We start from the raw sequence: 23043 nt of genomic DNA, 5'->3' as shown, positions 1-23043 counted from the left end.
TATTCTTATGGTCCTTTCCTCACACAAAGCAAAGGAAAAGAAAACCAATCCAATGGAAATAGTTTTGGGCAAAGATTTTGGGTTTCACAATTCTATTTTAGGGAGCACACACTCCTAAGGATTTTGTTATTTTTGTTTCCCAGATACCGTTGTAAAATTCCATACTCGGATCAAAGATCTAGAACTCAAAGGGAACTCAAAGGCCATCTATATGGTCTATTCCCTTCATTTAACAAATGAGGGAACTGCAGAACAGAGAAGTTTAAATGACTTGCTCAAGATCACACAAGTTGTAAAACTAAGATGTAGGATTTGAACTCAGATCTTCTCAGTCCAAAGCCAGTAGCTATTTCCACATTAGTACATCTTATTTTAAATCTTGTATTTTCCTGACTCTGGGTCTTGTTTAATAGGCCCACATCTACCTAACAGAGCAGTTATCAAATGAAAAAGGTATTGGTATTAGACCTGGGGCCACAGTGATTTTGGAGTAGGGTTGGAAAAAGAGGGAATAATGTAATATCAAAATAAATAGAAGATCTAATCTCTTCCCTAAAGAAGCTTGTAATTCAGTATTCTTCTCTATTTCTGACATTTATTTCTCTCTCAGATACTTTATTGTCAATCTTTAAATCTCACTTTGGTTTTTTCTGCTTTCAATACCTCATGCTTTCTAAATCCTTATTTTCTACTGTTTCAAAAATTTTCTGAGTAGGCAAGTCTTTCTCATATTTCATTTGCTTACCTTGATAGAGCAGCAAATTATTTATCTCATAGATTTCCTAGAACATAATTTCTTACTCTATTATGGTTATTTTAGAATATTATAATCCAGGAAATTTTCTCCAGATTTCTTCACATCTCATCTTTAAGTTTTTACATTGGTTGCTTTTCTGTTGGCTGCTTGAAATCCCAACTTCTTCCTTTTCTTAGCCCTTAGCAGCATTGCTTCTCTTTTCTCTGCTATTTCTACCTATATACCTTCTTCACAGCATAGGCCCTGGTATCTTCTTCTTTCTTCTCCACCTCCCTCACTTTATAGACCTACTTTCCTGCCTTTGCATTCTCTTCGCTTTCTCCTGGTCCTTTTAATTCACTGCTAAATCTCCTAAAAGTCAAATCCAACTGTACTGCAACTACCTATACCAATAACAAGTTCTCTTCTCTCTTCTCACTCTCTTCTCTGGGCTGTTAAATGTCTCAGATCGCCAGACTTCATCTAAGTCACAGACTGGGTGGGATGAAAGTCGAAATCGCCTGTTGGTCAGGGGCATGGAATATGAATACAGACTTGGGCTTTACTTTCAGAATCTGTTTCTTTTAAATATAACCTCTGACAAATGGCTTCCTTCTTTCTGTGCCTCTTGTTAAGCAACTGAATAATGGGAAAACAATCCCCTTCCTGGTCTAACTTCAAAAAGACACTAGATCAACTGACTTACTATAGGCATCACCTCATTTCATAATTCCACTAGTGTCTAAATCTTTATGTCAGTACCAAAATGCCTAACAACGTTGTTCAACTAGATGAGACACCTCTGGAGGAAAGATATGGTAGAAAAGCAAAAGTAATATTCTTCTTTCTGTTAGGTTCTTAAGCTCCCTGCACCTGTTAATTCTGTCCATATGGTTGGTCCATCTATTCCCCTCTAGCAAAACTGAGCTGTCTGTGTTCATTCTTGGTAGGCATGAACCACCAGCCCTATTATAAATCTTCTCCCACAAAACACTGGAGATGGTTTCTTTCATTGTGCCAAGAAATCTCTTTTGACCATCTGTAATCTATCCAAAGGCAACAGGCAGGAAATGATGTAAAGAAAAACCCCTGTAAAATGCAACTGGTGGCATTGCCCCCCCTCCCTTCCATGCTCACTGCCAGGAACAGGAAGTTGCCTTTCTGGGGGACATGGAACATCTGTGAAAGTTCTGAAAGCTGCTGGGCATCTGTCAGAAGCTAAATGTACTCAAGACAGATGCTCACAGAATTTGGTAACAAATGTGTGTGGCATACTGTATTGGCTAAAAAAACCTCATTTTAAAAAACACCTAGCATCACCCATATAACATTAAAAAAAAAAAAAGTCAATCCCTAAAAACCCACTATACAATAAACAAACCTCAAAAACATTTCTTTCTGATGGCAAAGACCAATAAGACCACAAATTCAAATAGACCAAATCTTTTTTTTGCACTAATCTAGCATTGCTGCTTTGTTCTATTAATGATGATTTCACTATTTTTGGCACTCTTGGCCAAGGGTCTCAAGGTATCCTAAAATAAATACAAATATGAGGTACAAATGGAGTGGACTGCAGGTTCTAACAAATGAGAGCAAAGATATGACAGCCTTCCCCAGCACACAGAAACAATAACAAATATGTAGATATTGCCAAGTGTTGTTCTGAAAATCATAAGGCATATGAAAGGAAGCAGAAGTCACAGGATCACAGACTTAGAACTGGAAGGGACTATAGAGGCCATCTAGTCCAACCTCTTCATTTTACAGATGAAGAAACAGGACCAGGGAGATGAAATGTCTTGTTTAAAATCACAGAGCAAGAAAAATGGTCATCAATATTTGAACTTAAGTCTCCTGTTCTCCAATCCAGACCTCGTCCACTATATCACACTAGGGAGACATAGCTTCAAACTCTATGTCTGACATTTGCCAGATGCCATGTAAGGATAAACTTTCTTACTTCTCTAAGTCTCAGTTTTAGCATGTATAAAATGGGTGCAATAATAGTTGCATTACTTGCCTCACAGAAAGGTGTAAAAAAAGTGCTTTGTAAGCTTTTCAAAGGCAGCTAGCCTTTGACACAGTGTATAAAGGTGCCAGACCTGGAGTAGGGAATATCTGAGTTCAAATATTGCTTCAAACACTAACTCAACTGTGTGATGGTGGGCAAGTCATTTAATTTCTATGCATTTCAGTTTCCGCAACTATAAGATGATGCTACAATACAAGCATCTATCTCCAAGAGTTATTGTGAAAATCAAATGAGATAATCTATGTAAATTGCTTTACAAACCCTAAACCACTATATAAATGCTATTTTTAAAAGAAAATTAAAGTTGACTCTATGTTTAGATTATTATCATTATTCCTCCACTGAGTTGAGGGGCAGAATGACTTGGAGAATAGGGAACTGTTCTCTAAGTCAGGAAGACAGGTTCAAATGCCTTTGATATATACTGGCTGTATGATTCTGGGCAAGTTACTGACCCTCTCAGTGTTTCAAACCATTCTCTAAAAGTACAAAATGTAGAACTAATGATAATCTAGATTGATAAAATGAAGTTCCTCACATGAATACCAATGAAATAATAAGTCCAGTTGGAGAGGGGAAAAAAGTGCCACTCCAAAACTGTGGGTGGATGTGGGCTTAGGCTTCCAAAGTCTAAATTAGGGATGTTCCTTATATAGCAGATCCTATGAAACTGAAACAGTTTCAAGACTGATGATGGGTCACATAGTATTACTCAGAATCACAGAATCTCAGAGTTGGAAGGGGATTCAGAAGATATCTATTCCAACTCATACCTGAACTGGAATTCTGTTTACAACATTTCTGACAAGCCACACAGCCTCTGCTTTGAAGCAGAGGTCTTGAATCCTCTCGTGATGAAGAAACTAACATCCTATTTCTGAACAACTCTCATGGTGAGGAAGTTTTTTTTAGCTCAAGCCTAAATCTTGACTATGCAATTTTCAGTCAACATTCTTGATTCTAATATCTGGAGACTTGCAGATCAAGGTAATCTCTTATCCATAAGATAGTCCTTCAAAGACTTGAAGATGGCCATTGGGTCCTTCTAAGTCTTCTCTAAACTAAACTTCCTCAGTTTCTGTAGTCAATCCATGAATAGCATGGGCTCCAAACCTCTCACCAAGCTGGCTGCCTTCCTATAGATATGCTCCTGCCTTTTAATGTCCTACCTGGAATGAGGAAGCCAAAAGTCAACACATCAGTCTATGAATGATATGGCTAGGTTACAGTACATAGCAGGACTCTCATGTTCTTGTTCTGGACACTGTGCTTCTCTCAATATAGGCTAGGACCACATTTGCTTTTCCAGTTCCCATCATATTTTGGTGGTTCATTCCTACGCGTATTATTTTCAGATGAACCACTATCTAGCCATATCTTCCCCATTTTGCACTTGAACCTGATTTTTTTGAACCCAAGAAATAAGATTTTACATTTATCCCTTTATTATATTTCATTTTATTAGATCTAATCCATTGTTCCTACCCTGTGTAACCAAGTAGCGAAAAGCTCATTGCCAGGTTACTTAAAGAGTAACAAAATTTCCAGCTACAGTAACACTCTTGAACACAGATTTCTTGGTTCAGTAGGAAGAATGTCATTAAATAACATTCACTAAATAACTTGAGATACTGAAATATTTATTGTGATTACTGAGATAATTTTGAATAAAATGAACAGCTTCTCTAATTCTATAGTTTCAAATCTCACTGCATTTTGTACCACCAGCTACAATCACTGTTTGCTTAAGTATGATTTTTCTGCATCATTTCAAAAGGAAGGTTGGCGACCTCTGATTGTCACAACAGTCTGTTAATCATTAAAATCTATTTTATGGATAGGATGCAAGTTATGTGACTTGCTCATGGTCATCCAGTTAGTAAGTATTAGAGGTAGAACAAAGTCAAGTCAAGAAGCATTATTAAATGTGTACTGTTCGCCAGGTCTCATACTAAGTGCTAGAAATACAAAGAAAGGCAAAAAATAGGGCAGCTAGATATCTCAGTAAATAGAGCACCAGTCCTGAAGTCAGAAAGACCTGAGTTCAAATCTGTCCTCAGACACTTAACACTTCCTAGATGTGTGACCCTGGACAAGTCACTTAAACCCTCAGGGAAAAAAAGGCAAAAAAATCATCCCAGCCCTCAAGGAGCTCACTATCTAATGAGGGATAAAACATGCAAACAACTATGAACAAACAAGAAATATACAGGATAAATTGGAGGTAATCTCAGATGGAGAATTTTCAATTCCAGTATTCTTAGACTAGACTGGCAGTCCTATGTGCATGCCAGAGTTACAGAGACAGAGAGAAAGTTACTTAGGAACATGCCAGGTAAATATCAATGTTCACAGATAAGTTACTAGATAAGAGTTAGCAAAGGAGGATAGTATAGTGGTGAAAACCCTGGATTTGAGACTGGTGTGTCCATAGGAGTTGCTTAATCTCTTAGTTTCTGTTTCTTCAGCTATTAAATAGAGGAAAATAATAACTGTATTACCTAGCAAACAGAATTGTTGTGAGGTAGGTACTTTGTAAAATGTTATATAAATATGGTTATTATTATTACTTATGTTTCAATGATGGCAGAACTGCTGTGCCCCAAGCTGTCACGCTGATTTGCTCTTAGTTGCAACTAATATATAAAGATGATTATTTAACAGCATTAGAATATCTGCCAGCATCCCTTACTTCAGTTATCTCAGATATAGAGGATAAGTCAATGAAGTCATAGGTAATCCCCAGATTGTATTTCTGTTAATACAAATATATCCTGCTTTATATACTAGTTGCATTCTGTTTCTATGTTCATTGCTAAGATGAATGCATGGTTCAAGTACAGTCCCTCACCACCAAAGATTTCTGGTCAAATTGAGGAGACAAGATGTACACAAGTGAAATAGAGTTCAAGACAGTACATGATTGAGTGCCCAAGTGACTGACATAAATAAACTGTAAAATGACTTTGGGGAAATGAGTAGAGGCTGGAATAAACTTCCCAGCTTGTATCTCCTTAAAGAGAAGTCATTTTTTAAGAAAAGACCCAATTGTTACTGCTTCCTCTACAACTTCTGAAATTGGTTTATATTTGCTTTGTACATTATTTTGTATTTATTTATTTATATGTAAGCACGATGTTTTTCCACATAGAGGGTAAGCTTCCTGAGGACAAGAATTATTTTATTTTGATTTTGCATTGCCAACTCCAGATATAGTGGCTGGCATACAGTATATGTTTAATACATACTGAGTGGTTAAGAAGGCTTTCTGGAAGATCTAGAATCTGATCTCAGACCTTGAGGGTAGACAGAATTTGGACAGGTGTAGATGAATAAGAAAAGGTATTCCACCCAAGGGAAATAGCATGAACAAAAGCTTGGAGATAGATATAAACATGGCTTTTTCAGGAAGTAGTAAGAACAGTCAGGTTATATTACCAGTCTGAGAAATATGGTAGTTATAGAGCTAGATGGGACCTTAGATATCATGGAGTCTACTCGCCTCATTTTCCATTTGGGGAAATAAATTCAAAGAAATTAAGATATGTGAAAAAAGTCACACATATGTTATGAAGCTGCAATTTTACAGGTCGTCTGATTTCAGATTCTTGTGTATTTACCACATAACCTTGCCTTACTGTGAAAGAAAAGATGGATGGGGTCTATTATAAAAGGACAAGAAGTTAGGATGAGGAGTTTAGACTAGTTTTTAGGGACAATATAGAGTAGTGGGAAAGATATTGTACTAATAGTCATGAGATACTAGCCAGTGACTCCATTGAATCTCAAGTTTCTTCATCTGTCAAATGGGAACAATAATACCTATACCAACCATCTCATGTGAGGTTTAATTATACATTAAAGCACTCTGCAAACTTTAAAGCATGATATAAATATCAACTATTACTATTGGTCAACAGTGTCATTAAAGATTTTTGATTGAAGAGTGACATGATAAAAGCAATGTTTTAGGGAAATTAATCTTGAAGTTGTATATGCAGCTGGTTGTAAAAGGAAGAGAAGGGAGATAAGAAGCATAGTTTGAAAGATCATACAAATGTAAGAAGACCTGGACCTGGACTATGAGGATACCATGGAAAGAGAAAGAAGGAGAGGAGTTAAGTCATTTAAAAGAAAGAAGAAATAGGACTCAGTGAATGACTGGATAAATAAAATGTGTAAAGGTTCTAAGGTTTCAGATAATCATACTTCCCATACTTACATAAAGTTATCTCCTAACAAAAAATAACCCTGGAAGATATGAAGTACCAAATATCCCTGCCTCAGAGATATTAGGCAATTTGCTCAGATTCATACAGTTTATATGAGAGCTGAGATTTGAATACTCTAAGACATCTTTTCCTCCAGGATGTACTCTGTCTCTAACTTAGGTGCCAGTGTGAACAGGAGCAACAGCAAAGGAAATACGGAGGTGGAGACTGAAAATGCATTTGTATGGGACTGAAGGGAAACAAAAGAAAGATGAATTCTCTGAGTTCGGCTTTAGACATCCTGACAAGGGACAGCAAGATATTTAAGCAGAGAAAGGAGGCAATTTAGTGGACAGAAGACTAGACTTGATTGAGAGAATCTGGGTTGAAATTTCAGTTCAGTCCTTGGGAAAGGAACTTAAATTTTCTGGACCTCACCTTTGTTGAGAGAGGTGGAGTTCAGCTATATGTCTTCTAATGCTCCTTCCAACCCTAAAACTATGAGTCTGCATATCATACATAGCTGGAAAAAGGAAACTATGAAACAAAATTAGTTTACTGAGAAAAATGAAACAAAAAAGCAGAAGGTCAAAATACTAGATCTTAGGGAGTAACCCCTTGAAAGGAAGAAGCATTATAGGAAGAGTCAGCAAATGAGAATTTAAACACACACACACACACACACACACACTTATTTATTTGGCAAATTCAGTCAAATTTCAAAAGTGCTAATGCAACTTATGATTTAGAGAAATGCCATTTTAAATCCTTCTATAAAACAGGTAATCATTCCTTTCACTTATCCTTTATATAAATCTGGATTTTCATATATTGAGCTTACTTAAATCAAGGTACACCTGCATTTTTAATCCTCTTCCATCACCTAGCTTTTTGTCTTTTTAATTTTATATCTCTTTCCTGCTCCTAGCCTGTTCTGAAACTGAAGGTGGTAAAGAAGGTTTGCACTGGGTAAAAGCAGCATGAAGTATAGACAATCTAGCAACTAATCAGATGGAATCACAAACTTAATAAGTGGAAGAGACCTCAGAAGTCATTTAGGCCAAAAACATCACTTTACCTGTAAAAAACCCAGAAAGCATTAAGAGAGAGGCTCAAGACAGATGTTAAAAGAAAGAGAGAAGACTCTAAAAACTATTCCTCTGCTTCCAAATCTAATACTACTTCCCTTATGTCACAATGAGATGATCTACTATCCCACACACCCCGACATATCCACTGCCTTCATCTCCCTTGACCCTATTCCTGTTACTTTGAGAGATAGAGAAAGGTGGGGAGGGGGGAGAGATATAGGAAGGAGAGAGACAGATTGAAAGAATGAGAGAGAGCAAAAGAGAGAGAGAATGGAAGAAAAATGAGAGAGATTGAAAGAGAGAAAGAGAGAGATGGAGAGAGAGAGAGGAAGAGAGAAATGAGGCGGAGGGGGGGGGAGAGAGGAAGAGGTGGGGAAAAGAGAGAGAGAGAGAGAGAGAGAGAGAGAGAGAGAGAGAAAGAGAGATTTTTCTGAGCTATGCTTTAGTTTACAATATTTTATGCCTTGGTTTGTGAAAAGCCCAGTGTTAAGTGAGAGTTGGGTCATTAGGCAAGTCATGATAGAATTCTAGGTCCCATAGGTGTTTCTAGTGGCCTTGAAATCTCAAGGCTCCAAAGTCCCATAATTGAGGGACAAGCAAGTAAAAATCAGCTTCCTCAATCTCCCCTAGGTTTTCCACCAACATCCTTCCCTGAGAAAGGCATCACTAATTCATCCTGATTATTTATGAAATACACAAGAGTCCAAGTTAATCAATTAACTGAAGTCTGGAATCACTGAAATTGAAAATTACCAGATTATATAATTCTCATACAGCAAAAGTAATTTGGACCTTTTCTCAATCCAGACCAGCCAAAGGAATGTTTTCCATTCACAGAGCCCTTGAGATAGATTTGACTAGTATACTTCTGACTGGAGACAACAAAGATTTTCAAACCTCTTTAACAAGTGTTATGAACATCCTTATGGAAAGGATGGTTCTAATGTGATCCATACTAAAAAGCTATTTCTATTCCATTTTTTAAAGGACATCACCCCTCAATGTGAAATCTTATAATCCCAATGCCAAAAGGGAAATTGAAAAGCAGCCTAGAAAATGTTAAAAAGGAAAAATAAAGGGGAGAAAGAGAGAGAGAGAAAAGGAAGAGAGAGAAAGAGAGAGAAAGAGAGAGAGAGAGAGAGAGAGAGAGAGAGAGAGAGAGAGAATATATCACTGTAGATAGATGCCCCTGGAGTTGCTTGGCAACCATCTTTTCTAATACCTTCTTTCAAAAAAGGAAAGGTTTGAATTAGCACCAAAGATTTCACTCAGGCCAGTCCCCTGCCTTTAAAAGCTCTGAAATTAAGAGGGCGAGAAACACCCTCAGTGAAAGTATTAGGGAACGATAGCTAAACCCTTAAAAAAAATTCCCTGCCCATTATGAATGTTTTAGTATATATCTCTCAGAACAGGTCTCCTTTGGGATAGAGATACGCAAGAAAAAGAGAAAGGAAAAGGCCATTCAAACATGACTACATTTCCTAAAAAAACAATGTTGACTGTAGAACTTGAAGGAATTTCTCAAGGGAAAAGGCAGTGAACCCAAAGGGCCAAACTCTTCACTACTGCTGGAAAATTCTGTTGGGTAATTCCAGACAGAGACAAAACTCTTGATCTCACAACTCTAACTGTGCCACTGAAGGGGAAAAGATTTCATATCTTTTGCTTGGTATGTTTACCCCCAAGGCATAATGGGACCAAAAACTGGGTATAAAATATTTGCAAAGGCTATCCAGTTGTCCTGCTTCACCTCATATCTTTCTGTACTACCTTCTTATTTTGAGGCAGATTGATTGACGCATAGAACTGAGTTGGTCTACTAAGTCTTCTATTCATTTTTCTTAGGCTCTATATAGTCTGGGTGACTTGGTAGATGCAGGAGAGAACTTGACATGGTTTGGAATAAGGAAGTGTGCCATCTGATCAGCTAGTTGAAGAAACCATGCTAAGAGTGCATCATGGGATTTCATACCAGATTCAATTCAATACTAAGGATTCTTAGCAACTTATTAAGAATTGCTCGTAGTTTCTGTGGCCTGCTTTTGGTGGCATTCTCAATGGAAATTCTCTAGAAAACATAGCCCAATGACAGAATCTGAGTTCTCTTTTTTTATTTCTGGTAAACACAAAGAGTCACAGATGTATGAGAGGCAAAAGACTTGATCAGCACAAGTGACAAGAAAGTTGAGTTTGAAGGAAGGATACTTGTATCTGCACTCCAGCTCTAGTTAGTTAAGTGACTATAACAAGAAATTTAACCTCTCTGAGGCTTAATTTCTTCATTTGTTAAATAATATGGGATTACAAATATCTATACTGCCTACCTCAGGGTTCTTGTAAGGGAAGGAGTTTATAAACCTCAAATTGTGCATGAATATGTTACTGAATCAATCAATTTAATAAGCATTTATAAGCACCTACCATATGTCAGGCACTGTGCTAGGCACTGGAAATACAAAAGCAAAAATGGTCCTTGACCTCATACTTTAATATAGACTACAAACCACTTATAATTCATTCATACACATATAATTGATTCATCCTTAATAGGCTAGACATGTCTTCAAACATCAGGGAAAACATGTCTTCAAACAACAGGCTGCTCAAAGTTCTTCAATGACCTGTCCATGGCTACAGAGCTGGAAATCATCTGAGACAAGTTTTGAACATAGTTCTTCCTGGATCCAGGTCTAGCACTCTATGCCAAGCCAGAAGGCCTGAGTTCAAAGCTTTGTGTCTCCTACTTACGATCTATATAACCTTCAGCAAGTCACTAAAGTACCATTTTTCTCACTTACTAAAGTTTTCCCAGCATTATAGCTCATGGTACTGTTGTTATCTTGCTTTCTGGCTCTATAACTTTAGGTAATACATAGTAAGATAGTAAGGATTTGATTTTCTAGAACTTTACACCTACTCTATATCTAATGAAACTGAATTGGAACGGCAACCATTCCATTTCCCAATCCAGATTAATTAAACACATATACTTGGATAAATCACTATCTTTCTCTCTAAATCCACTCATTTCTAACTTCCATTTATGGTACCCATTAGTCAGTCAATTTGTAAACACTAATTATGTGCCTACTATGTGCCAGGAACTGTATTTGGAATCTAAGAACTATGGTTGAATCTTTACTCTCTTTCATATCCCACCTTCTGTCCCACTGTAGCCAATTAGTTGTCCCAAGTCTGATTCAATCTTCCTCCTCACTATTTATTACTTATTTCCTTTTCTCTCCATTTTACGTAATTGAGACCTTGGCATACTCTCAGCTGGACTAACGCAATACCCCTAAGTGAGTTGTCTTGCCCTTACCAATCTCTTCTTCTTTATTCTATCCTTCAGAAAGATAAATTTATATTATTAACCCAGATATTAACATATTATCACATATGACTATTTCTCCCCCTTTCTACCTCTTAGAGAAGTTTTAGCCATTTCCTGTTGCCCCAAGATAAAATATAAACTCTTCTATTTAGTATTTACAATCTGGCCCATCTTCCCAGGCTGACTTCACATTACACTCCTTAGCCAAATTTGCTATTCCATGTACATAATACTCCATTTCCTCTGTTCATGCCTTTTTACAGCCTGTCCCCCATGCCAAGAATGCATTCCCATTTCAACTCCAGCTCTTAGAACCCTAAATTTAAGTCCCTTCTTCTTTTCCAAGAGACTTTTCCCTCATTCCTTTACCCAAAGTCACAAGCCCAAATTATTACTGTATTTATTTTTTCATATATCCTATATATTCACCACTCTGCTGAAATTTACAGGAGAATGTAAGCTTCTTGAGGACAGGGACTATCATTTTTGTATACATATTTCTAGCAAATAACCACTGCTTGGTCCATAACAGGCACTTAATCACAGTTTATTGATCAATTGGCTGATAGGTGGTATGGGACAGAATGGGACCCTTGGAATCAGGAAGGACTGAGTTTAAATCCTACTCAGTAACTTATGGTGTGTAACCCCAGGCAAATTACCTAACCTCTTCTTAGCCTCAGTTTTCTCATCTATGAAATGGGGATAAGAACAATATTTCTTTTATACAGTTGTTGTGAGGATCAAATAAGATAATATATGTAAAGTGCTTTGCAAACCTATAAGTGTTATATGAAGGCTAGCTATCATTTATTATGATAATAATTGTTATTACTGATTGGCTGTGGTCAGTGTCATCAGCTGGAACTCAGCTAAGCTTCCATGACTGCTCTGGAGCAGGATCTGATATACTCCATCTTGACTTTACAACAACTAACCTTTCCTGATGCCAGATGATTTTGTCAGAGTTCTATTCACTGCTTAATGGGTCATAAGAGGACTCGATTTGTGCTCTACGGAAGCAATGGTATCAATCATCACTGATATAGTCATTACTACATACAAAGAGCCTATGACAAAAATGTTTATATTTTCTTTATCACATCAGAGATATGATATTGCTTTCTTCTTGCCTTTACAAGTGCTTATTTGATTAAAAAACAAAACTCAGAATTACATTACAATTACAAAATCTTAGTCACAAAATTAAACTGAAAAATAACAACTTTACCCAACAGCCTGATTCCAGTGGTGCCTGTCTCATTCACTATACTTGTAGAGGTCTTCCTTGGATGAGACAAGATGAACTGTAAACTCTAGTCCTAAAGGTTAGTAGATTGAGATTTTGCTAAAATAAAGGAAGAGGGGAATTCACAGGCTTCAATTTCAAGCACTAATTCTCTATCTGTTCATTATACCTTCAATTGATGGTCCCAGTCATTAACCTGACTATAGCATTTAGATTTGAGTAGGTCCCAGCCAACCTATTCAGAGATGGGAAGTCTTTGGTTAAAAGGGATTATATATAAAGACAGGCTATTATTGTGACTAGTACCACCATTATATAACTGCTTCTGAAGGCCAAAAACATCATAAATAAAAGGTTAGCCAAAGATACATAAAAACACACACGACAATATATAAATATCAACCATACAAAAAGGAATCCTCTTTCCCTTTCCCTCTAACCTTTTAAATTCAATTCTGAAGAAGCAAACAGCAGGAAGCTGTGAAACCTTGGACTGAAGGAGGTGAACATGAACTCAAAGCCTTAGATAACAATGTAGTCCACTTGACACCAAGCACAGAAGTCTTCAAGAATCTAATCCTCTTCTGTCCTTTATACTTTCCAAGCCCACAGGCAGCAAACCCAGACACCAGCCTCTTCTCTGCCACGGGCATCACCATTTCAAATGAATCCCATGTGTAATCAAACTCCCAAGAGTAATAGATGTGATTCTAGACATGCTTAAATACAAGTACAAACCCTTAACACTTTACAGTGACAAGCTGAATAGCTACAGGTTTAGCTGTACCAGATTTAGAGCTAGAAAAGAAGTTAGAAGAGCAGGACCAGGAAATCATTATATATTTCAACAACTGGGTTTGAGTTAACTGAGACCCAGAAAGGTTATAAGTGAAAAAGACTAGATTTAAACTCAGATCCTATGACTTCAATTCCCAATTCCTTCCACTGTACTAAGCTACAACTTAAATTAAAGTCATACACAATGAATATTAACCTTCTTAAACCACTTAAAAAACTGGTATTATGGGATTTAAAAATGTTTTAATCTTTCATATTTCTTAAGAGTTCTATATCTAGAATTTTCGTGATCTGAAGAGTTAAGATGACAAATAACTACTTGTGGTTAGAACACTGCTATTTGCCAAAGAGAAAGATTAAACACAGAGTAAGTGTCATTAATTTCACTAAAGGTGGTTACCTCCAACTACTGACCAAAAGCCCCTGTTATTTTAAGTTCCTAGAAGACACAGGGCATGCTTTATAATTCTCTGTATCCCCAAAAGTGCCTAACACAATGCTTTTAGTATAAAAACATAGTATAAACATATAAATTTGATAAGAGATATCTACAATTCAGCCCAGTAGCATGGAATCTTAGGACAACATTTAAATACACTACAGCATTTTATTACATTACCATGTTTCTAATAATATTTTGTCATTTTGAGCATTAAGAAAACACTAGGTATTACATGACAAACTGAAGGAGAGCCTGTACAAATCTATGGAGGAAGGAAGAATTCTCAGAGATTGCATAGGATGAAAAGGATGAAAAGATTTAATTTGTCCTCAGCAGATACTACAATATACTTTAACAAAATGTGTGTCCACTACATTATGAGGAAGAAAAAAGAAAAAATCCACCCCATCTTCTTAACATAGGAATCCAGGCATGTCAGAATATTAGCAAAACATAAAAAATTGGAAGTGCCTTCAAAACTAACCATAGGCAATTTGTTCCTCTTTTGACACTGGCTTTGACAACTATGATCATTCACTTTTGATCAATTAGGATCTGATTACATAGTCTGTGAATTATCTAAACTCTTTGCTTCTTCTTCATGTGGTTTTTCGCTTGTATTTTTTTGGTTCCTCCATAACTTCTCTTCATCCTTACCAAAAGTTAGACAAAGAAAAGAAAGGGAGAACCAATGAATCTGAAAAAAAAAAAAGCTAATTTTGCTAAATTTAGGAGTTTGTGAAAAAAAGATTCACTTTAAAAAGACATTGAAATTAATGGCTAAAATAGGGATATTGGGTAATCTAGGGATATCACTTATTTTGGTCCCCATTATCAGCTGCTTGACCAGTAATAAAGGAAGGTAGTTTGTAGCTTTCCATAAATTTATATTACTTTTCTCCTTTCTTTCTTCAATGCTCATTGGCATTTTAAAAATATTGTCTTCTGCTGAGAAAGCTATAGTTCATTTTCTTCAAGGCAAGACTTCAACGACGCATTCTCATATACTTTAACAACTAAAGCTCTCCTCAGGTCCTTTGCAGTCCTTCTAAACTTTAACTTTTGCCCTGTTTCCAAGGATATTCAAATTAATACTCTTTCTCTCCATACACAGATTCAGCCCAATTCCACCAATATCTCAAGAGAAAGCAAACTCTAAAGTCACAGCTAGTATTCACTGTAGAATAATTCTACACGGCCTGAAAACCAGTAACTTCCCACAAATTTACCTACACAGCATCTGGGAACATTAATATATAAACTACTAACACAACAACCCTCACACATCCTAAAAAGGAAGGCATCTCTTTCTATGAGTTTCCTAGTTTATAATAATAATAATAATAATAATGGTTTACTGGGTATTTTCCAAGCCTTTAGTTCCTATAAAGAATTCTGTAAACCTTTCTTGGCTATAACATTGTAAATTGGCTAAAAGTATTTATCTTTAGTGTTTGATAAAACACTTCAATGACTCTTTACTGCATTTACCTAGTTTAAAACAGTAGAAATTGATCATTTCTCTCTCTCTTCTCACCTCCTTCCCCTCCCCCTCAATCTAGCAGACTATACATTACTGATTTGAAATTGGGGGTTTTCTATAAAGATAGATTTGCTGAGGTTTCTCCTTGCCCTACCCCCTAACACCTTCTCTTCCTCCCCCCAATTAATGACATAGTCTAATACTTTGCAAATGAAGGGAGCAATGTGCAGTAGAAAGAGTCTTGGCTTTGTAGAGAGAGAACTTGGGTTCAAATCTGATTTCTGGAGCTCAGGACCCATGTGACTTTCAGTAACTTACTTAAACATTCTTAAGTTCTAATTTTATCACTTATAAAATTAAGGAATTAGAAGACATGGCTTCAGAGGTCCCTTCCAGTTTATGATCCTAAGTAGTTAATTTGGACTTGTTAAAAGTAACCAAATAATATAAACAATATAAACACCTGTACCTTACAGAACTGAAATTATTTTTAAAAATTAAAATTAAGGGAAAAAAATTCTCTAAAATTATAATAAAGTAAAGCAGTCAGTAAGAGGAAAACCTTTTATATTAATTGATTTTTTCCCCCTTTTACCTAAGGTGAAAAAGAGTCTTTTTCATAAAGTACCTAACATCTGATCCTGGATAAATACAGATATGTTTACTATTCATCAAGATAAAAATGGTAGCTGAAAATGAGTCGCTTTTAGAAATAACTTTCTATCATAAATAAATTTCCTCATGTCTCAAACACTAGATTTCTGGGAATTATGTTCTTATCTAATCTCACTGTTTGACTGATTTAAATGACCAACTAACTCATCAAAAAAGTCACAAAATATATGACTGAAATTTGAATCCACACCCTAATAGCCCAAAGTCCAGTCACAAACTCTTGATAGACAAACAAGATTATATTAGATACAAGTATACAAGAATTCCTGGCACTGTGAAATTTAATAATTACAGATACATTTAACATAAAGTATAGTTTGTCTTTTTTTTAATGTGAATGTTTTATTTTCAAAGGAAGAAAAATACGTTCTTTCTATGATATATCTTAGGCACAGTATTTAGTTGCTGCATCTTTTGAACTTGAATAAGCCAGTAACATATACAGACAATATCATACATTTAAAATGAAAATTTGATCTGCCAAATATTCCTTGCCCATGCTTTTGGTTAATTCTGGAAGTATCGATAATAATTATATCAGGACTTTACATCAGAAATCTCAAAGCAAACATTTTATCCATGATGTATAGGTAGGATAGAGAAGCTGAGAAAGGTTAAGGAAGGCATGAAGAGAAAAGGGCAAGATTTCATAATTCTAAATATGTATTTGAAATGTCTATAAGAACACCCAATATTTACCAAACCAATGGCCAAACAACAGCGAGAGATGATTATTTAACATTATCATACTACCTGCCCTCTGAGTAATTCAATCTATAAAATGTATATCAAAGTCTGTTTGAAAGAGTATCTATAAATTTTTACAACTAAATTACAGTTACTATTTTTCATTCCCAAACTTTATCCTATAAGGCCACCACTATTCATGTCCAAAGTTTCTTCAAAGATAGCCTTGTTTTCTTTTGCCTCTGTGTATAAATCTATATTGATGCAATCACATATATGTAAAAATATACATATATTATATAATTTGTGAATATGTAATAAACACACAGAGGGGCCTTGCTTTAACTCTATGGTATAAGATCTTATTAAAGGTGACACCACAACAATGAAGCTCTTTGGATACTTTTGGCAACTATACTTTCTTGAACTGGGTCCAAGACAGATCTGTAGAATGCTACATTCCATACTATAGTGGGTCATGTTTTTAACATATGTGCATTTCTTAGACATAAAATAAAACATGCACACATATCTACACCATTAAACCTCTTAGGAATCCATTACTACACTTCTACAAGGCCTATAAGCAAAGGGATATTAGAACCCTTACTTGGTGAATTTCACAATTTATACCACATATTGACAACAGTGAGTGTCAATACAAATATAAATAATTAAGCAATAAGTCTTTTTACTTCTACATGAAAATAGCCTAATGAACAGGATTTACCATTAGTGATGTCTGAAGAAAACAGTGCTCTCTATCTTTGCTGAGAAGGCTCAATATCATATGGAAAATGTATGAAAATGAGAATTCTTTTGGGAAAAAAATTTGAGTCTGGACATTTTATTTCAGAATTAGCTACCCAGTCACTGAACTCCATCTAATACTTTCCTTATATTATGACCTTTGTTCAACTTAATTTAAAAGCCCTTCCACAGCATCTCATGCTCTACCCTAAGAAAATTCCCTGTTGCTAGTGGTCTTGAGCTCTTAAAGATCTTAAGAGTTTGTCTGAAAAAGAAAAGGAAATGTGGTGTCGACTTCCATTGCCAACTAGTACGGTCTTCTAACACAGATAAGCTGACAGCACCTAAGTCTTCTTAACATAATTCTATCACTCACATCTTAGGATGTGAGGCACAAATTGAGATGCCCTTAAAGTATTTGGAGGCAAAAAAAAAAAAAATCTTTAAAATGGAGTTTTATTCTTTACACTGTTACTTAATAATCAGAATGCCAAAGTTTAAATGATGCTAAAGAATTGTCTCTATATATTCACAAATTTTATTCTCCAAGTTCTCTCCATGTATGAAAATCTTTTTCTCTGGAGAATTAGAAAATAGATTGAGCTTATAAACTTACATGCTGTTCTCAGGTGCTAATCAACAAAGCCATGCTTATTTTTATTACATCTTCCCAGCTAGGGGCAGCTAGGCCTTGGTGGTGGTGTGATATACTGTATTTTTCCAATGAATACCTCCTCTTTGGAGATGGCCCTTTGGTACTCTTATGGATTCTGCTGAAGGCTTTTAATTTAGGGATGCTACTGTGCTGTTTTCAATCATAGCACTTCCATATCTTCCTCCTTGACTCTTGCCCATCCCATTCACAAGATTTCATGTTAGCTCACTGCAATACAAACAAGTCCATCCTTCTGCTTAGCTGAAAGTTGCCTTTAGAGTTTCCATTTTGGAATACACAGGCCACAGCTACATATGGCATGCTTGTATATGATAACAGGATGTGATTTATTTATGACGACCATGTGTGTTCATATGCACAGCACCAGCAGGTTATCGATTGAGGCCACGGCCTCACTTGCATGTTATTTGGTCTGTGATGACCTACTCACTGTGTCCCATTTCAGGTATTGTACTTCCATGCCAGGAAAACATAGACGAAGAGGTGAAGGCATACATACTTATAACCATGCTCACCACATAATGATCTGTGACCAAATGCAAATTGTACCAAATGTGAACCTCTTTAAAGACTTCCCATGTACAATTGTTTTTGATGGAGAGCGAAGTAGCAGCAGAAATTACTGGACATGTGGGGTCAATTAAATCGATGTGAATTTATCCACAGTAACTAATGACTTTTAAAAAATAAATATGCTTGAGGATGGTACACTCATTGTATATCTAGATATTTCTGCACCAAAAAAAAGGGCAATGTCCATTTGAGCAAGAATTATAGATATGCAGAAGGAAGTCCAATATGGATACTAAGTGAAGTATAGTAAACTTCTGTCTTAAATAGCCTTCCTCCCCCCCTCTAGTTGTATTTATACTTTGAAGGAAGTTACCATGAAGGGATAGTCACCTGGGCGTGCTCAATTTTTGACAAGCCTTAGTCACTCTGTAACCTAGCAGAACAATTCACATTATATTAGCTATATCCTGTGAAGATTCTGCCACACACACTACCACTAAAATGCCAGTGGTTTCACTTACCTTCTTTATTAAGCCTCATAACCTCCCTGCTTTTTCCACCCTCTTTTCCAGCCTCTTCTAAATCTACATCTGCAGATGAAAAGCAGAAAAAAAAAAAAAAAAGCCAAAGTCAAGGGGGAGGGAAGAATGTTTATTTGCAAACATTTATATGAATATATATAAATATATAAATATATGTATTCTATGTACTGCAGAGGACAACCATTCCAAAAAATTAAAAAAAAATCAAAATGGACAATGCAACATTTGTATCCCAAGTGTGGGTTTCCATCTACCTGGCCCAGATAGGTATCTCCCCCCTCCCCCCCTCCAAAAAAAAAAAAAAAACCAACCAAACTGTGCAAGCAGCAACAGAGTAGCCCTTTAAACCGATACACGGCAGGGCTGTAAAAGCCCACCCAGAGGGCTGCGGTGGGAAGCCCGGGCAGCAGGCAGGCAGGCAGGCAGACAGACAGACAGACAGACGGACGGACAGACAGCGTTAGCAGCTGGGCCGATCTCTATGCACGGAGGATCTGTCTCTATGTGTATTTATTTAGAGAGAGAGGGAGAAGCATGGAGGACACTGGGGGCCACTCTCTCTCTCTCCCCCACACACTTTTTTTTTTTCCTTTCTCCCGGTGGCTCTAGGTGAATGGAAAGGTTACAGGATAATAAAAGGAGGAGGAGGCGGCGGGGTTCTTACTGTCGGAGCAGTGTATTTTGGCGGCGTCGATCCAGGAGGACCAGGGTTTGCCCAGAAACGCCTCCGGACTGGGCACTTTGCGATCCAGTGTCGCCATTGCTCTTCCTTCTTGTTGCTTTTCCCCTTTTCCTTCGGCAGCAGCAGCCGAGAGACACGGGATTCGAGAACGCTCCGACGTCATCTTCGGAACGTTCCGACATTGAGTGTTCTGAGAGGGGGAGGGCAGTAGGGGGAGGGGGAGGAGGAGGAGGAGGAGGAGGAGGAGGAGGAGGAGGAGGAAGAGGAGGGAAGAAGGAGGAGGGAAACGGGACCGGAGGAGGAGGAGAAGAGAGGAGTGGAGAAGGGAGGAGGGGGAGGAGGTGAGTAGGGGAAGGAGGAGGAGGAAGAAGAGGGGGAGGAATGGAGGAGGAGAAGGGGAAAGGGTGGAGGAGGAAAAGGATGAAGAGGATAATGAAGAAGTGGAGGATGAGAAGAGGAGGAGGAGGATGAGAAGAGGAGGAGGAGGAAGAGGAGGAGGACGAAAAGAGGAGGAGGAGGAGGAGGAGGGGCCGTCGGGCGGCCCGGAGCCAGCTCCGCTTGCAGCCCCGACGGCCGCCAGAGGCAGTAGAGAGACGCGCTGCCTATTAGTGCCTGAGACAGCAGCACCGGGAGGTGCTTGCATTAGCGGGGAGGGGGGGGGGGGTTGGGGGGAAAGGAGGGGTGAGGGGGCTGGGGGTGGGGGAGACCCAGGCTGGAGTGCGTCTCGCGGCGGGTATTGCTTTTGCTGCTGCTTGCAAGCAGCTGCCGCTGGCCTCGTCGCGACAAATCTGCGGGAAGCCCCGGCGTGAGGGGCGGGGAGGTGGGGGACGGCTGGGGCCCGGCGGAAGAGAAGTCTTTCCGGGAGAGTTTACAACGCGAGGGAGGAAAGTTTGCACATCCCCTCCTCAGGCGCCGGGAGCCGGTAGAGTGCTAGCGCAGCGCAGGCTGCGGGCCAAGCAAGGGACCTCAAGCGTGCATGGGGGGCTCTGCCAGGTCTCGGAGAAGGACTAGGTGCTCTATTAAGGCCACCAGCGAGGAGGGAGCCCAGGTAGCCTCCACTCCCTGTCGCACACGCTGACATACCTCCTATGGCCATACAATGGAAAGAGGCCTGGGGTGGAGTAGGGGGAGGGATTATAGGAAATGTTTTGGAGGGGGTGAGGGTGTTGAGCTGACTGGGTGGAACTGTTGGGTTCTGGGGAGGGAAGGGGAAGGGTCAGAGTGTCGGTAAAAAGCTTTTGATTTTCCAATGAGGAGAGCGGGTTTCCAAATTTCTCTCAGAAGTAGACCTTCTTCAGCAAAAGGTTCCCGACATCCTCGTCCTGCTGCGTAGTAGCTGGCTGTCACAGTTATAGGATCATGGGATTTTAGAATTGGAAGGAACTGAGATCCTACTCCTTCATTTTGCAGAAGAAGAAACTGAGACACAGACGAGCCAAGTGACTTCCCCAAGCTCACCCAAGAAGTTAGCAAGTGGTAGAATTGAGAATGCATTTTAAAAATCATCTGAACCCCAAACCATCCCTCTTTCTGATCAGTGTGGCTTTTTGAATCCAAGACTATTCCATTCCTGAATGACACAAGTCAATCAATAGATCAATATTAATTAAGTACCTAGTTACAAAAAGAAGCAGAGTTCCTACCCTCAAGGTGATCACAATCTAATTGGACAGACAATAAGCAAGCAAATTTATATATATATATATATAATATATATAAATAAATACATATGTATACACACACACTAGATATATAGGATAAAAAAGAAATAATTAACAGAGGGAGGCAGTAAAATGAAGAGGTCTTGGTAAAGGCTTGTAAAGGATGGGATTTTTGGTTGGCACCTAAATGAAGACTGTGAATTCAGTAGTTGGAGTTGGGGAGGAATATGCTTTCCAGACATGGTAGACACAGGCAGAGAAAATGCCAGGAGCTAAGAGTTGGGACCTAGATTCTAGGCAGTATGATATAGCAGAAAAAGATTTGAATCCTGCCTTTGATATTTAACTATCTCTTATTCTCAGTTTCCTTATTTGTAAAAAGAAGGAATTGGAACAGATGATCTATCTATAGGCTTCCAAGATGCCAAATCCTATTATCTTTGAAGATTGCCTGATGGAACCTGACCTGTATGTTGGCTTATTTTGCTTAACTGCCTTAGTGGTCCCCTCAAACTATAAATCCCAGAGATATCTTAAAGTCAGCATATCCAAAACTAAACTTATTGTCTTCCCTTCCCCCCATCCCCTGAATCCTTCCCTTTTCTAAACTTCCCTTTTACTGTTCAGGGCATTGTGGTCCTCTGAAATACCCTAACTGGCAACTTAAATCTCACTCTCCACTCCTTACTGCCTCCCCCCATATCCATTTTATTGCTAAGTCCTGTTGATTCTATCTTCAGCATCTCTTGTACACACACTTTTAGCTCCATTTATGGTATACCTTGGTACAGGTTTTCATCATCTCCCTCCTATACCATTTTCATCTCCTTTCTACACGGCTCTTTCCACTCTGGTATATGTTCCATTCAGCTAACAAAATTGTATTTCCTGGGTGCAGGTTGATCACAACACTCCCTTCTCCACGGTAAACTGGTTCCCCATCATATCCAGGATCAAATATAAAATCCTTTGTCTAGCTTTTAAAGAACTTTATAGCCTGTCCCTTTCCTACCTTTCAAATGTTCTTAACTATGGCCTTCTCAACGTTCCTCAGACATTCCATTGCTTTACTCAGAATTTTTCCACTGTTCCTAATGTCTGAAATGTTCTCCCTCCTCATCCTCTGCCTCTTGGCTTTCTTTACACTGGACTCCCATCCCATCATCTGCAAAGGGCCTTTTATGATCTTTCCAGCTCTTAGTGCCTTGCTTCTGAGTCTAACTTCTATTTTAACTATATATGATTCTCTATATACAATTTTTTTCATACTTTCTTCTCAATTAGAATTTGAGTTTCTTTAGATTATAGACTGTTTTTGCCTTTCTTTGTATCCCAATGGCCTAATACAGTTCTTGATACATAATAAGTGCTTAATAAATTTCTTGGAGCTAGCTGGAATTTGGTTCCATACTTTAGACAGTTGAAATAACTAGTAACAAAGGAAGACATTCTTCTACAATTTGAACCTGGGATCTTTC

At 37.9% G+C, this 23043-nt stretch overlaps 1 protein-coding gene across 5 annotated transcripts in view; it reads right to left on the bottom strand.

Moving 5' to 3' along the window:
* The window catches only part of ATXN7L1 (ataxin 7 like 1), a 243642-nt gene extending 223531 nt beyond the window's left edge, over positions 1–20111 (bottom strand). For 4 of the 5 annotated variants that reach the window (XM_052001360.1, XM_052001361.1, XM_052001362.1 and 1 more), the window contains exons 1-2: positions 19887–20111; positions 19202–19270 (exon numbers count right to left, since the gene is read on the bottom strand). In XM_052001360.1, the coding sequence (XP_051857320.1) occupies positions 19202–19270; positions 19887–20067 (250 nt within the window). In that variant the 5' untranslated portion in view covers positions 20068–20111. Of the gene's footprint in view, positions 1–19201; positions 19271–19886 lie in introns of those variants that run through there. The other variant, XM_052001364.1, reaches the window with a different exon arrangement.
* Positions 20112–23043: the final 2932 nt, after the last annotated feature.

This window comes from Antechinus flavipes, chromosome 5, assembly GCF_016432865.1.
Source record: "Antechinus flavipes isolate AdamAnt ecotype Samford, QLD, Australia chromosome 5, AdamAnt_v2, whole genome shotgun sequence".
NCBI lineage: Eukaryota > Metazoa > Chordata > Mammalia > Dasyuromorphia > Dasyuridae > Antechinus > Antechinus flavipes.
This window is presented reverse-complemented; position numbering and strand designations above follow the sequence as displayed.